General features: G+C 43.8%; 2 protein-coding genes across 3 annotated transcripts in view; one reads left to right on the forward strand and one right to left on the reverse strand.

Annotated features, from left to right (window-relative positions):
- LOC109909097 (calpain-5) overlaps nt 1-15124 on the reverse strand; it is a 31634-nt gene that overhangs the window by 11326 nt on the left and 5184 nt on the right. For both annotated transcript variants that reach the window (XM_020508013.2, XM_031795809.1), the window contains exons 2-3: nt 10844-11003; nt 7455-7586 (exon numbers count right to left, since the gene is read on the reverse strand). In XM_020508013.2, coding sequence (XP_020363602.2) covers nt 7455-7586; nt 10844-10999 — 288 coding nt within the window. In that variant the 5' untranslated portion in view covers nt 11000-11003. The remainder of the gene's footprint in view (nt 1-7454; nt 7587-10843; nt 11004-15124) is intronic.
- On the forward strand, nt 3150-5618 carry LOC109909098 (olfactory marker protein-like). Its single transcript, XM_020508014.2, has 2 exons — nt 3150-3482; nt 4009-5618. The coding sequence occupies exons 1-2, from the start codon at nt 3390-3392 to the stop codon at nt 4435-4437; spliced, it is 522 nt and encodes a 173-aa protein (XP_020363603.1). The 5' UTR covers nt 3150-3389; the 3' UTR covers nt 4438-5618.

Below are 15124 nucleotides of genomic sequence, written 5' to 3' on the forward strand. Positions count from 1 at the left end.
AAGAAGGCGCAGCAGCGCCTCTTCAACCTCAGGAGGCTGAAGAAATTCGGCTTGTCACCAAAAGCACTCAAACTTCTACAGATGCACAATCGAGAGCATCCTGGCGGGCTGTATCACCGCCTGGTACGGCAACTGCTCCGCCCTCAACCGTAAGGCTCTCCAGAGGGTAGTGAGGTCTGCACAACGCATCACCGGGGGCAAACTACCTGCCCTCCAGGACACCTACACCACCCGATGTCACAGGAAGGCCATAAAGATCATCAAGGACATCAACCACCCGAGCCACTGTGCTGCTCTGTACCATCACTCATTCATATATCCTTATGTACATATTCTTTATCCCCTTACACTGTGTATAAGACAGTAGTTTTGGAATTGTTAGTTAGATTACTTGTTGGTTATTACTGCATTGTCGGAACTAGAAGCACAAGCATTTCGCTACGCTCGCATTAACATCTGCTAACCATGTGTATGTGACAAATAAAATTTTATTTTATTTTATTTTATTTGAAATACAATCCACCTGTGTGTAATCAAGTCTCCGTATAAATGCACCTGCACTGTGATAGTCTCAGAGGTCCGTTAAAAGCGCAGAGAGCATCATGAAGAACAAGGAACACACCAGGCAGGTCCGAGATACTGTTGTGAAGAAGTTTAAAGCCGGATTTGGATACAAAAAGATTTCCCAAGCTTTAAACATCCCAAGGAGCACTGTGCAAGCGATAATATTGATATGGAAGGAGTATCAGATCACTGCAAATCTACCAAGACCTGGCCGTCCCTCTAAACTTTCAGCTCATACAAGGAGAAGACTGATCAGAGATGCAGCCAAGAGGCCCATGATCACTCTGGATGAACTGCAGAGATCTACAGCTGAGGTGGGAGACTCTGTCCATAGGACAACAATCAGTCGTATATTGCACAAATCTGGCCTTTATGGAAGAGTGGCAAGAAGAAAGCCATTTCTTAAAGATATCCATAAGAAGTGTCGTTTAAAGTTTGCCACAAGCCACCTGGGAGACACACCAAACATGTGGAAGAAGGTGCTCTGGTCAGATGAAACCAAAATTGAACTTTTTGGCAATTCGACCATGAAGGCCTGATTCACACAGTCTCCTCTGAATAGTTGATGTTGAGGTGTGTGTGTTACTTGAACTCTGTGAAGCATTTATTTGGGCTGCAATTTTGGAGGCTGGTAACTCTACTGAACTTATCCTCTGCAGCAGAGGTAACTGGGTCTTCCAGTTCTGTCTTTTAAGAAGGTACATCTGCTAATTGAAAAGCATTCCAGGTGACTACATCATGAAGCTGGTTCAGAGAATGCCAAGAGTGTGCAAAGCTGTCATCAAGGCAAAGGGTGGCTATTTGAAGAATCTCAAATATAAAATATATTTTTATTTGTTTAACACTTTTTTGGTTACTACATGATTCCATATGTGTAACTTCATAGTTCTGATGTCTTTATTCAATAAAACCCTTGACCGGTAGTGTATGTGTGAAAAATGTTTTGATTTAGAATGGACCATTATCATGCATCTGTCTCTGAAAATAATACATGTCATCTATGCACTTAAATAGCGAATGGAGGACGCTTTTCCAGTGGTTCATTTTCATGCCAGCCTTCTGTTGAAACAATGTGCTTAATATTAGGAAGGTTGAGAAAGTGTCTTCGGAAAGTATTCAGACCCCTTGACGTTTTCCACATTTTGTTACGTTACAGCCTTATTCTAAAAGGTAATTCAATAAATAAAAATATTCAGTAATCTACACACAATACCCCATAATGACAGAGCAAAAACATGTCTTTAGAAGTGTTGGTACATTTATTAAAAATAAAAATATTTACAGAAGTATTCAGACCCTTTGCTATGAGACTCGAAATAGAGCTCAGGTGCATCCTGTTTCCATTGATCATCCTTGAGATGTTTCGACTGTAGTAAATTCAATTGATTTGACATGAAAGGCACACCTATATAAGGTCCCACAGTTGACAGTGCATGTCAGAACAAAAAACAAGCCAAAGGAATGGTCTGTAGAGATCAGAGACAGGATTGTGTCGAGGCACAGATCTGGGAAAGGGTACCAAAAATGTTTGCAGCATTGTAGTTCCACAAGAACACAGTGCCCTCCATCATTCGTAAAGTGGAAGAAGTTTGGAACCACCAAGACTCTTCCTAGAGCTGGCCGCCCGGCCAAACCGAACGGAGCGAAGTACATGAATGGTGCAAAGTACAAAGTGTTCTTGATGAACACCTGCTCCAGAGCGCTCAGGACCTCAGACTGGGGCGAAGGTTCACCTTCCACAGGACGATGACCCTAAGCACACAGCCAAGACAACGCAGGAGTGGCTTTGGGACAAGTCTCTGAATGTCCTTGAGTGATCCAGCCAGATCCATCTCTAGAGAGACCTGAAAATAGCTGTGCAGCAACACTCCCCATCCAACCTGACAGAGCTTGATTTTGTCATTATGGGGTATTGTGTGTAGATTGATGAGGGGGAAAAAACAACTTAATCCGTTTTAGAATAAGGCTGTGTCCTAAGAAGTCAAGGGGTCTGAATACTTTCCGAATGCACTGTAAATATAGTAGGCCTAGTCTATAGAAAGCATATGGGACTTCCTCTTTTTAATAGAGGCCGCAATTGCGTACCCTATAGAAATATTGCGCAACATGGGCTCTCATGAAGTGTTTGATTAGATTTTCGATCACATTGCATTGATGTCATTGCATTGATGTCAGAGTGATTAGAGGGACAATAGTGTGCTGAGTACCAGGCAGTTAGCAAGTTTGGTAGGCTAGTAATGACCAGCAGCAGCATCAGCGCTTGCAGAAGCCTAATTACCGTGACTAAACGGTCACATGGAATTTGCGATAATGCGGTCACCGTAACAACCCTAATCACAGCTAATTACAACAGGAGCAAAAACAAGCAACCATCTAGTGAATCAGAACAACCAAACTCCAACAACACACACATACCACAGACAGACATAGGTGCATACCCACACATAAAAACACACTTCCACACAGCCAGCCGGCCCAGTGTGTGTATTAATAACCAGCCCATCCAGCTATGACCAACCAGCTCCCAGAAGCCTTCAGGAAAATCCCTGGTTCCTCTTCTGATGTCATCACTTCCTGTTGCCTAGCACCACCACACACCCCATCCTCACTTCTGTTCACCATCTCTCCCTCACTGTACATGCCACACAATCAATAGTTCCAACCAGAGAACCAACTCAACCATACTACCCTCTGGGAAAGGGAGGGGAAAGAGATGGCATAAGAGACAGAGAGAGTGGGAGAGGACCACAGCGAAACTATCTGCAGGCACAGACAGACACAGATATCCATCCAGACAGGCAGGCCTCGCTAACCAGCACAGAAAGATGAGCTCTCAGATGTACACAGAGCTGTCTGCGGCTCCCTCGTCTGGCTCAGCCCTGGAGCTACGCTTTGCAGAGGACACCTCTCTCACTGAGGTAAAACTGTTAACGTGATTGAGATGAGGTTGAGGTGGTTGATATGTGGTTGAAATAGCACAATCGATGGTTCAGTTGGTTGTGAGTTTGATTCTTGCATGGGTCAGATAAACTGAGTAATGCATTTACTGTAAGTCACTTTGCCTAAAGTATTTTCTAGTAGACATACAAAATTCAAATCGGCTTCTGCCATGTGTAGTAGTTTGGTCCGGTCTTAAATATGTGCTCATTTGGAACAAAGTAGCCTATATAAATTGGGACCGACAAATGAATGGACAGTTTCCAGGAGTTGACTTGTACTGACTTGTACCTGCGTCTGAGTGTCCAGCATATTATAGTTTTACTATTATAAAAGTATTATTATTCTATAATGTGATTCGTCTGGGTGTCCAGTCTCTGCAGTGGAGCGGTGGAGTAGCCAAAAGGCTATCTATTATAGTTGTATTATTATTATTATTATTATTATTATTATTATTATTATTATTACTATTATTACTATTAATAATATAGTTATTATTGTTGCTAGGTGATGCGGCTACGTGTCCAGTCCCTGCAGCGGAGCGGTCAGAAGCGACAGGAGGGGGAGCGGTTGCTCCTCCCCCACGAGGCTGTCTACCGTCTGGACTTCGCCCATCAGGAGCTGACGTTCGTCCACTGGTCGGTGTCTCTGATTGGCAATGGCAGAGTGACCGTCACGGGGATCTCCCAGCTCTGGACCCCTGACCTCACACACCTGATGACCCGGCAGCTTCTAGAACCCGTCGGAACATTCTGGCGGAACGCTGGCGACCCGGAGGACACACCCCTCAAGTGTCTGGAGGCGGACATCCAGGAGTTCGGGGAGCGAATCGCGGAGCTGGCCAAGGTCCGCAAGGTCATGTACTTCCTGTTTGCCTTTAAGGAGGGGGCAGAGGCTGACAAGGTCAGCATCTCCGTGGAGTTTAATCAGGCCTGACCTAGAAACCTTAAAGGGATACTTTTGGATTTTGGCAATGAGGCCCTCTGGACACAGAAGTGTGTGCTTTTCTGTGTCCAGTATGAAGGTAGATAGAGGTAGTTTTGCGAGCCAATGCTAATGATACCATTATGATACCAACACTAGTTAGCATTGGCTCACAAAACTATGTGAAACTACATCTAACTTCCTTCATACTGGACATAGACATACAAATGGTATCCACGAGTTCATCGGACTCTGGGGAAGTAGATAAAGGGCCTCATTGACAAAATCCCGAAATATCCCTTTAACTGCTTCCTCTTCCCTCTACTCCTCTAGTCTCCCTCTCTCCATTCTAAGGGAATGCCTTCTACTACAGCCATTCTAGGTTGGGCCAGTCTACACACCTCTGTCTCTCTACGCCCCCTGCCCACACAAACCCACGAGTCCCATCTCTCATCTGAGTGTGTGCGCACTTCCTTCCTGAACATCTATCTATGCATGTCAGTCAACAATCTGCTAGAAACCATCTTCTGGAGGTACAGTAGTTACACAGTAGTAACAGTAGGCTGCAGAATCACTAACTTAGGTTAGAATCCTATAGATACGGGTACCTGCCAAAATAAAAGGAAACACCAACATAAAGTGTCTTAATAGGGTGTTGGGCCACCAAGAGCCAGAACAGCTTCAATGCAACTTGACATAGATTCTACATGTCTGGAACTCTATTGGAGGTTTGCGGCACCATTCTTCCTGAAGAAATTCCATAATTTGGTGTTTTGTTGATGGTGGTGGAAAACGCTGTCTCAGCCGCTCCAGAATTTATATATTTAAGTATGATGGGATATTTATTGCTTAATTAACTCAGGAACCATACCTATGTGGAAGCAGCTGCTTTCAATATATCCCTCATTTACTCAAGTGTTTCCTTTATTTTGGCAGTTACCTGTACATTTATATTGAAAACCTGAATGAATAGGTCTTTCTGATCCTTCTTTATAGGAAATATTAGAGAACCAATGCTGCAATGTAACTCCAACTACCTGCTGAACTATGACTCTAATATACACTGTATTACTCTCCTATTACACTGCACTGATATACTAGTTACCATATTCACTTTGCATGAAATATCACAACAATATACTGTAAACTGGCCATGTCCTCTACTGCTGCCCAATAAAGAGATGTAGGTACTCTGTCCTGCTGTGTTTGTGTTAATGGGCAGGGCAGGGGACAGGATAGAGATGGCTTAGCCCCAGGCTACAGTAGCTTTGGTTGCTTTTCATTCATAGGGCAATCAATACACTCTCACTCACACACACACACACACACACACACACACACACACACACACACACACACAAACACACTGGACAAGTGGTAGACTACATGCCAGAAGGGAAATGTAACACTTTCGATAGAGAGAGCGAGAGAGAAAGAAAGTGTGTTAATGAGAGTGATCCTGAGCAGATATAACATCACCCTCCCACTGGATTAATAACAGGGTGTGTATGTGTGTGTGTGGTTGGGGTAGAGGGGGACAGTAGAAAGGTACAGTCTGGTCCAATTAATTCTACTGTGTCTGTGTTAACGAACTGCTTCTAGAACACATCGTTGCAGACTCGTGATATAGCCTGTCGTTAAACACCGGAACTAAAGATCAGGTAATTATGTCCACACACGTAACAGTTTAGCTTTCATCCGTCCCCTCGCCCCTACCCGGGCTCGGACCAGGGATCCTCTGCACACAGACAACAGTCACTCACGAAGCATCATTACCCATCGCGCCACAAAAGCCACAGCCCTTGCAGAGCAAGGGGAACAACTACTTCAGGTCTCAGAGCGAGTGACGTCACCGATTGAAACGCTATTAGCGCGCACCACCTCTAACTAGCTAGCCATTTCACATCGGTTACACACACACACACACACACACACACACACACACACACCACTACTACTCGTAACAACAAGATATTCCCTGGGAGCTAATAATATCAGTCAATATGGTGTAGGTGTAACAGAGGTATTTTATTGAAGACAAGTGACCTTGCCTGAGGCTTTAGCTCAGCGGACGAACACAGTCTTGTACCGGACACTCAGTTGGTCAACAGTCCCAGCTCAAGGAACAGAGCTTTCTCCAGAGAGCCTGTGTTAAGAGGAAGACACACCATAATGAACGTCGATAGTGTGTGGTTGATCACGTTCTGGGTGTCGACTAACAGTGGCGATTCAACGTGTAGAATCATCCGGGAAATGAACAGAAAAAGCTTCGAACTCTTCATCGACCCGGTCTATTTAGCTCTCCTGCCAGCTCTGTCTCTGGGGTGAAATTAGCTCTCCAAACCAACAGCATCTGTTTCCTCAGTGACAGACCCTCTGTTGTCCAGGAAATGGAGGAACATAATAAACCTTGTTTCAGACAACAGATCAGAGCCCTCTCTGTAATGTGATAATTCAGTGAGATAGGGGTATGGAGTTAGATCACGTCAGTAAGATCCCTCCACAGGTTGAAATATCACCAATGGCGCTGCCCACTTGGTAACTTTTCGGCAGTGCAGTAATCGTCAAGCAATGCAGTCGTGTGCTTGTAAAGCAAAGGACTACTATTTTGAGCCATTGTACGGACAGGGACAGTAGAGGATGTGAACCTGTTAGCAACACAGTGACGTCCTCACACTAGTAGCTAGGGGTTAGGGGTAAGGAGCTAGGCAGAGCCAGTCTGAAGTGGTGGAAAGTTGAACACAGAAAGTTAAGAGCAGTGGGAATAATGCTAATGATTCCCTATGAACTCAGTGGAAAAAAATACACTGCCATCTCAGAAGGGCCACACCAACACACACACACACACACACCACTCCTCCAAATAGGAGTCGGAAACAATAATAAACTCCAAATCATTCCGGTTTGTGTTTGTGGTGGGGCAAAATTGTAAATCCCTCTCGATCAGGTCTCTAATCACATCCTCCTACTGCACGTCACACACCCAAGGCAAACACACGCACAGCATGCACACAGCCAGGGAGTCTTACCTTTTGCCACAGAGTTTCTCTGGATGCCAGGGAGGAGCATGCAGCTACGAACCAACAGTTCCCCAGCTGGCCCTGGAGGAGGTCATGAGCACTGATACCATTCACAAACAACTTGGGGTTATCACACAGCTCCTATAGAGAAGAAGACAACTTGGGGTTATCATACAGCTCCTATAGAGAAGAAGACAACTTGGGGTTATCACACAGCTCCTATAGAGAAGAAGACAACTTGGGGTTATCACACAGCTCCTATTTGAGTTCAGAGCAGTCGGACTGTGTGCCCTTGTATCAGATTGTAAATGAAATTAACACACATCTCCTATAGAGGGGGGGAAGATAACATGGGGTTAACACACAGAGGGGGAGGGTGGGATAGAGAGACAGAGGAAGATGAAGACGAGATCCGGTATTGTTTCTGAGATGCTTATAAGAAGAAGCCAAGAAACCCCTTAGGTCTCTCTCTTCCTCTATCCATCAATCCTTGTGATCCCATGTTAATTAATTGCACTCAGACTGTTTTGTGGCTGTGCTGCGCTCTCTGAGCTGACCACTAATGGCAGAGGGAGGGTTTCCCAACTGTCTGGATGCATCCCAACTTGCACCCCATTCCCTATTGTGCACTACTTATGACCAGGGCCCAAAGCACTCTCGTCAAAAGTAGTGCACTGTGCAGGGAATATATGTGCCATTTGGGACCTGAAGAACCACAGATCATTAACTCCCTTCTCCAGCACTTCCTGCTCCACCCCTCAGCCCCAGCAGAAAGTAGGCTCTCTGGGCAGGGTGCGGTAGGACAGTACTAGGCTGTGGTGGTGCTGTAGGCCCTAGAGCAGGAACAGGAGAGGATGAGGCAGAGGAAGAGGAGAAGCAGGTCTGACCACACTAAGCTACTCTTTGGGACCCTTACTGTGCCAGACACTACTGTAACTAGAGGTTAACAGGGGGATCAGAGGTCTTGTGAAAGACAAAACCCTCTGGTACACTCCCAAAGAAGATCAGTAAGTCTAACACACTGTAGGGTGGATATTTTCTCAACCTGTTCTATGGTTCGCTGCTGTAACCACACACCACTAGCTGCTCTTTCTCTGAACCAGGAGGCCCTCCTAAGGAATTTCACTGGGTGAGAAGTAACATTTTGCCTTGGGCTGGTTCCAACCAGTACACCAGTGCTTTATTTACTGTTCAAACCAGTACACCAGTGCTTTATTTACTGATCCAACCAGTACTTTATTTACTGGTCCAACCAGTACTTTATTTACTGGTCCAACCAGTACACAAGTGCTTTATTTACTGGTCCAACCAGTACACCAGTGCTTTATTTACTGGTCCAACCAGTACACCAGTGCTTTATTTACTGGTCCAACCAGTACACCAGTTATTTATTTACTGGTCCAACCAGTCCTGCTGTTACAACCGCTCTTACCTGGACAATCATACTGTAACCATAGCTGTAGAATAATAGCAGAGTATAAAAAACCTAGAACAACTTATATCATGGGAGCGGCATGTACTGTAATTAACAGATTCATAACTGAACATACCTAGACACACACACACTCACAGCTGTGAATCAGAACAGACAGACAGTCAGAGACGGTAGGTAGGTAGTCACCAGAGTGTTGCTGTTTGTTTTACTTGACTGTCATGATGACTCTCCCCCAGGACGGACTGTCTAATCTACACCTCAAATTCTCTCTCTACACTTCTCAATTTCTACCCATACCGCTCTACATATTGCTCTCCATTTATACCCATACCTCTCTCTCTACATACCTCTCTCCATTTCTACCCATACCGCTCTACATACCTCTCTCCATTTATACCCATACCTCTCTCTCTACATACCTCTCTCCATTTCTACCCATACCTCTCTCTAACTAACTCTAATGCCCTCCAACTCATTTGTTTCTTCTTGCCTAACTCTGGCGTTAAAATGCCTATTTACTCTGTTGCATCTTACTGCGCAATCCACTGTCTCACCAGCCAAGCAACTTCGAAACTTGATCTCCACTATAAAAAGCATTTAGACATTAATCTCACATTTCTTTTAGACTAACATTTAGTTTTCAAGAGTGGAGATTTGTATAAACCTTGCTGTCTGTCTCTCCAACAGTTGCAAAATTGTTTCAATATTCAAATTCGACCTCCTGTCGTCCCATAGTAATGAACATGTCAGAAGTCGGGACAGACAGACAGGCAGCGTTTCTCAGCCAGATTAAATCATGATTCAGCTGGTATCATTTTTATGAATATATACAAAAAAATGTCAATAGAAAAAAGGTCAAACAAAATGAAGTGCATCTAGTTGGCAGTCTTCCCAGTTTGAATTCATTGTATTAGCTGTGTTGTTGGCTAGCTTCTCTGAACAACAGTGTCCTGACAAGTGAGCACATTGTCTATGCCAGGCAAAATCATGGCTCATTAGCTCATTGTTATGGATGTATCCACATAAATGTCACTAGAAAACAGCTTAAACAAATGCAGCTACTGTTGTTATTCTGGCTGCACTTTGACGTGCAAGTTAGCCGTAGTTGGCTAGATAGCAAGCAAGGGATAAGAACGTTGGTAGCCAGTATGGCAGATAAATACAGAACGACTGGGTTGCGTCTCTAGCAACCCTACATTTGTGTTGGGACTATATCTTGTGGAAGGATGAAATAGTATGAATAAATTAATCAAAATAAACATCAATGAAAATGCCAAGAATTGTTTTTAATATGTTGGTAACCCGTTGTATAAAAGTGATAATGCCCGAGAAGCCGGTGTTTGGCACAGGCCTAACAACCAGCCATACCAATATATCCTCCAAACACCGGCTTCTCGGGAATTATCACTTAATTATTCCCTGCCCCACACTCTTTCACCTTCTCTCACCACCCACCTCTCTTTCTCTGAACAGCAGTGAGATGACATACCTCATTCAGATGCTTATTCAAACACCTTAGCTCCAGGGCTGGCACAATTACCGTGTAACCGACGGTTCTGGATGAAGACCGTCATGACAATAAAATAACAAACAGCTGACTGAAGACGGGTTGGTCGGGTATTTATGCGGTTGAGTCCGTTGCTGCGATAACATGGACTCTTAAAAACAGTGATTTACAGATTTGCGGTGACGTGATGAGCAAGAAAATACCCTCCCTCTGGCTAGAAACTCATTACAAGTTATGAAAATCTGTTTTTTGTATTAATTTTAATCCTACCCTGTGATGTCAGAGATCATTTTGGGGGGACCTTTCATATATTTTTAACCACAGATCACAGAAACAAACTGTTTTCACATATGTAGACACTGGTTTGGTGCTGGAGATGATGCATATGAAGTAGTAACTCTCCTATTTCCCCCGGACAAACACACCCACCCCTCCCGTCCTGTCAGTGTGTGGTACCTTAGGTCTCTTCCAGGTGATGGTTCCTATGCGGTTGGTCTTGTAGAACAGAGACTGGTCCGTAGCCGGAAACACAGAGTCTTCAAACAGGACTCGACGCTGCTGGCACTCCCTACGCAGGGAGGAATAGCCCTGGCTTTCATATGGCACCACCATCACCCTGCAGGAACACACACACAGTTATACACACACACACTCCATACACAGGGCAGCGAAACACTGATTCTCATACGGCACAATCATTCTCCTGGAACACACAGGTTACACACAAACATGTCCAAACAGTGTAAAAAAAATATATAAAAAATAATGGCATACATTTTCGGGATGGAAAACACTTGAACAACTAAAACCAGAAAAAGTACGTAGAAATTATAATGCACCTATAACGTTATATTTTAAAATAAGAGACAACTAACAAATCACCTAAAGATAAGCTTGACAACCAGGGAAAATTCAAAAATCCCGAAATAATGATTTTAGCAGTATTGACTTCGTTATTGTTTGAACAGAAGAACACTGCATTAGTCATAGAAAATGCATAGAATTGCAGGAAATTAGCTTTAAAACTGCAACATTTTCTCTCAGTTCCATGGAGAAATGTGTAGAATGATAGCCAATTTCCTATCTCACCCGCAGGGTGATTACCAACTCAAGTCCTGTTATAAATCAAGTTGAGAAGATTCAGATCTCCGTCTCCAATATTCACCAAAGGAATGTCCTTTGTTTCAAGATACTTTTTCCCACCGAAACTCTAACACGTTCAAAAGCAAATACTGGAATAATATTTCTAACATAGAACGTGGGGAATGGTCAGAGGCGATCTATAGAACACTAATGTCATTTTGTGATGTCATTAAAAATTTTATAAAGGAAATACTGTAACTTGGAAAGAATACCCACTATATGCGTTGTCCATGTAATATGAAAAATGACTTTATTTTTGTTAAGAGGGGGGGGGGGGGGGGGGGGGGGAATTTTAGGAGCCATAAGAGATAGTCGTTTTACATTAACTTTGCAGTGACAAGTCACACCCCTGAGTGAGGTCAGAGAGCGTGTCAGCCTGACAGAACCGCCCTTTCGTACCAACTGTATAAAATTATGGGTTAACTTTTTGGTGACAGGGGGCACTATTTTCACGTCCGATTGAAATGCATGCCCAAATTCAACTGCCTGCTACCCATCCCCAGAAGATAAGATATGCATATTATTAGCAGATTTGGATAGAAAACACTCTGAAGTTTCTAAAACTGTTTGAATCATGTCTGTGAGTATAACAGAACTTATGTAGCAGGCGAAACCCATAGGAAAAACCATTCAGAATTATTATTATTATTTTTTTTTTTGGGGGGGGGGGGGGTCACTCTTTTCAATTAAATGTCATTGGGAATCCAATTTCATTGGGAATCCAGATTTCTAAGGGACCTTCTTGCAGTTCCTACCGCTTCCAGTGGATGTCACCAGTCTTTAGAAATTGGTTGCGGTTTTTCCCTTTGTGTAATGAAGAAGTAGCCCTGTTCAAAACGAGGGTTATTTCAAGTGTACTGTTTGTTAGAGGCGCATAACCAGAAGAGTAGCGTCAGTTTGTTTTCTTCCTGTATTGAACACAGATCATCCCGTCTTCAATTTGATAGATTATTTACTTAAAAAAAAAGGGGGGGGGGGGGGGGGGGAATAAAATAATTAATAAAATAAGTTGTATTAAAATAGTAGTTTGAAATGTTTTGGCAAAGTTTACAGGTAACTTTTGAGATATTTTGTAGTCACGTTGCGCAAGTTGGAACCAGTGTTTTTCTGGATCAAACGCGCCAAATAAATGGACATTTTGGATATATATCAATGGAATTAATCGAACAAAAGGACCATTTGTGATGTCTATGGGACATATTGGAGTGCCAACAGAAGAAGTTCGTCTAAGGTAAGGCATGATTCATATTTTTATTTCTGCGTTTTGTGTCGCGCCTGCAGGGTTGAAATATGTTCTCTCTTTTTTTTAACGGAGGTGCTATCCTCAGATAATCGCATTGTTTGCTTTCGCCAAAAAGCCTTTTTGAAATCTGACATGTTGGCTGGATTCACAACACGTGTAGCTTTCATTTGGTATCTTACATGTGTGATTGCATGAAAGTTAGATTTTTATAGTAATTTATTTTAATTTGGCGCTCTGCATTTTCCCTGGCTTTTGGCTAGAGAGGTTAACCTTTCTGGCACAGGCGTTCTGCTAGCGACCCACCTCGACAACATCAGGTGAAATTGCAGAGTGCCAAATTCAAAATACAGAAATAGTCATAATAAACATTCAGAAAAAATACAAGTGTTATGCATCGGCTTAAAGATGAACTTCTTGTTAATCCAGCCACTTTGTCAGATTTCAAAAAGGATTTACGGCGAAAGCATATCATGCGATTATCTGAGGACAGCATCCCACTTACAAAAGCATACAAACATTTTACAACCAAGTAAAGCAATTACAAAAGTCAGAAATAGCGATAAAATTAATCACTTACCTTTGAAGATCTTCATATGGTTGCAGTCACAAGAGTCCCAGCTACAAAATAAATGGTTGTTTTGTTCGATAAAGTCCCTCTTTATGTCCCAAAGTTTTGTTGGCGCGTTTTGTTCAGTAAACCACTGGCTCAAAGGCAGTCAAAACATGCAGACAAATACATCCTAATAGTACCGGTAAAGTTTGTTGACGTCTAGTGGAAGCCAAAGGAACTGCAATCTGGGTCCTAACCCATTAGATACTCTATAGGCATTCAATTGAAAATACCCACATCAAAAAAAATCCCACCTCCTGGATGGATTTTCCTCAGGTTGCCATATCAGGTTGTTATACTCACAGACATTATTTTAACAGTTTTGGAAACTTTAGAGTGTTTTCTATCCTAATCTACCAATTATATACACTGCTCAAAAAAATAAAGGGAACACCAAAATAACACATCCTAGATCTGAATGAATGAAATATTTGTATTAAATACTTTTTTCTTTACACAGTTGAATGTGCTGACAACAAAAATCACACAAAAATTATCAATGGAAATCAAATGTATCAACCCATGGAGGTCTGGATTTGGAGTCACACTCAAAATTAAAGTGGAAAACCACACTACAGGCTGATCCTACTTTGATGTAATGTCCTTAAAACAAGTCAAAATGAGGTACAGTAGTGTGTGTGTGGCCTCCACGTGCCTGTATGACCTCCCTACAGCGCCTGGGCATGCTCCTGATGAGGTGGCGGATGGTCTCCTGAGGGATCTCCTCCCAGACCTGGACTAAAGCATCCAACTCCTGGACAGTCTGTGGTGCAACGTGGTGTTGGTGGATGGAGCGAGACATGATGTCTCAGATGTGCTCAATTGGATTCAGGTCTGGGGAACGGGCGGGCCAGTCCATAGCGTCAATGCCTTCCTCTTGCAGGAACTGCTGACACACTCCAGCCACATGAGGTCTAGCATTGTCTTGCATTAGGAGGAACCCAGGGCCAACCGCACCAGTATATGGTCTCACAAGGGGTCTGAGGATCTCATCTTGGTACCTAATGGCAGTCAGGCTACCTCTGGCGAGCACATGGAGGGCTGTGCGGCCCCCCAAATAAATGCCACCCCACACCATGACTGACACACTGCCAAACCGGTCATGCTGGAGGATGTTGCAGGCAGCAGAACGTTCTCCACAGCGTCTCCAGACTGTCACGTCTGTCACATGTGCTCAGTGTGAACCTGCTTTCATCTGTAAAGAGCACAGGGCGCCAGTGGCGAATTTGCCAATCTTGGTGTTCTCTGGCAAATGCCAAACGTCCTGCACAGTGTTGGGCTGTAAGCACAACCCCCACCTGTGGACATCGGGCCCTCATACCACCCTCATGGAGTCTGTTTCTGACCGTTTGAGCAGACACATGCACATTTGTGTTCTGCTGGAGGTCATTTTGCAGGGCTCTGGCAGTGCTCCTCCTGCTCCACCTTGCACAAAGGTAGAGGTAGCGGTCCTGCTGCTGGGTTGTTGCCCTCCTACAGCCTCCTCCACATCTCCTGATGTACTGGCCTGTCTCCTGGTAGCGCCTACAAGCTCTGGACACTACACTGACAGACACAGCAAACCTTCTTGCCACAGCTCGCATTGATGTGCCATCCTGGATGAGCTGCACTACCTGAGCCACTTGTGTGGGTTGTAGACTCCGTCTCATGCTACCACACTAGAGTGAAAGCACCGCCAGCATTCAAAAGTGACCAAAACATCAGCCAGGAAGCATAGGAACTGAAAAGTGGTCTGTTGTCA

The sequence above is a fragment of the Oncorhynchus kisutch genome, linkage group LG18 (assembly GCF_002021735.2).
Source record: "Oncorhynchus kisutch isolate 150728-3 linkage group LG18, Okis_V2, whole genome shotgun sequence".
In the NCBI taxonomy this organism is placed as follows: Eukaryota; Metazoa; Chordata; class Actinopteri; order Salmoniformes; family Salmonidae; genus Oncorhynchus; species Oncorhynchus kisutch.

Bases quoted from the DNA above. Each gene is read 5' to 3' on its own strand.
- LOC109909098 (XM_020508014.2), top strand. From the start codon at position 3,390: ATGAGCTCTCAGATGTACACAGAGCTGTCTGCGGCTCCCTCGTCTGGC. The intron at 3,483-4,008 runs GTAAAACTGTTA...TATTGTTGCTAG, and splicing joins AGGACACCTCTCTCACTGAG to GTGATGCGGCTACGTGTCCA.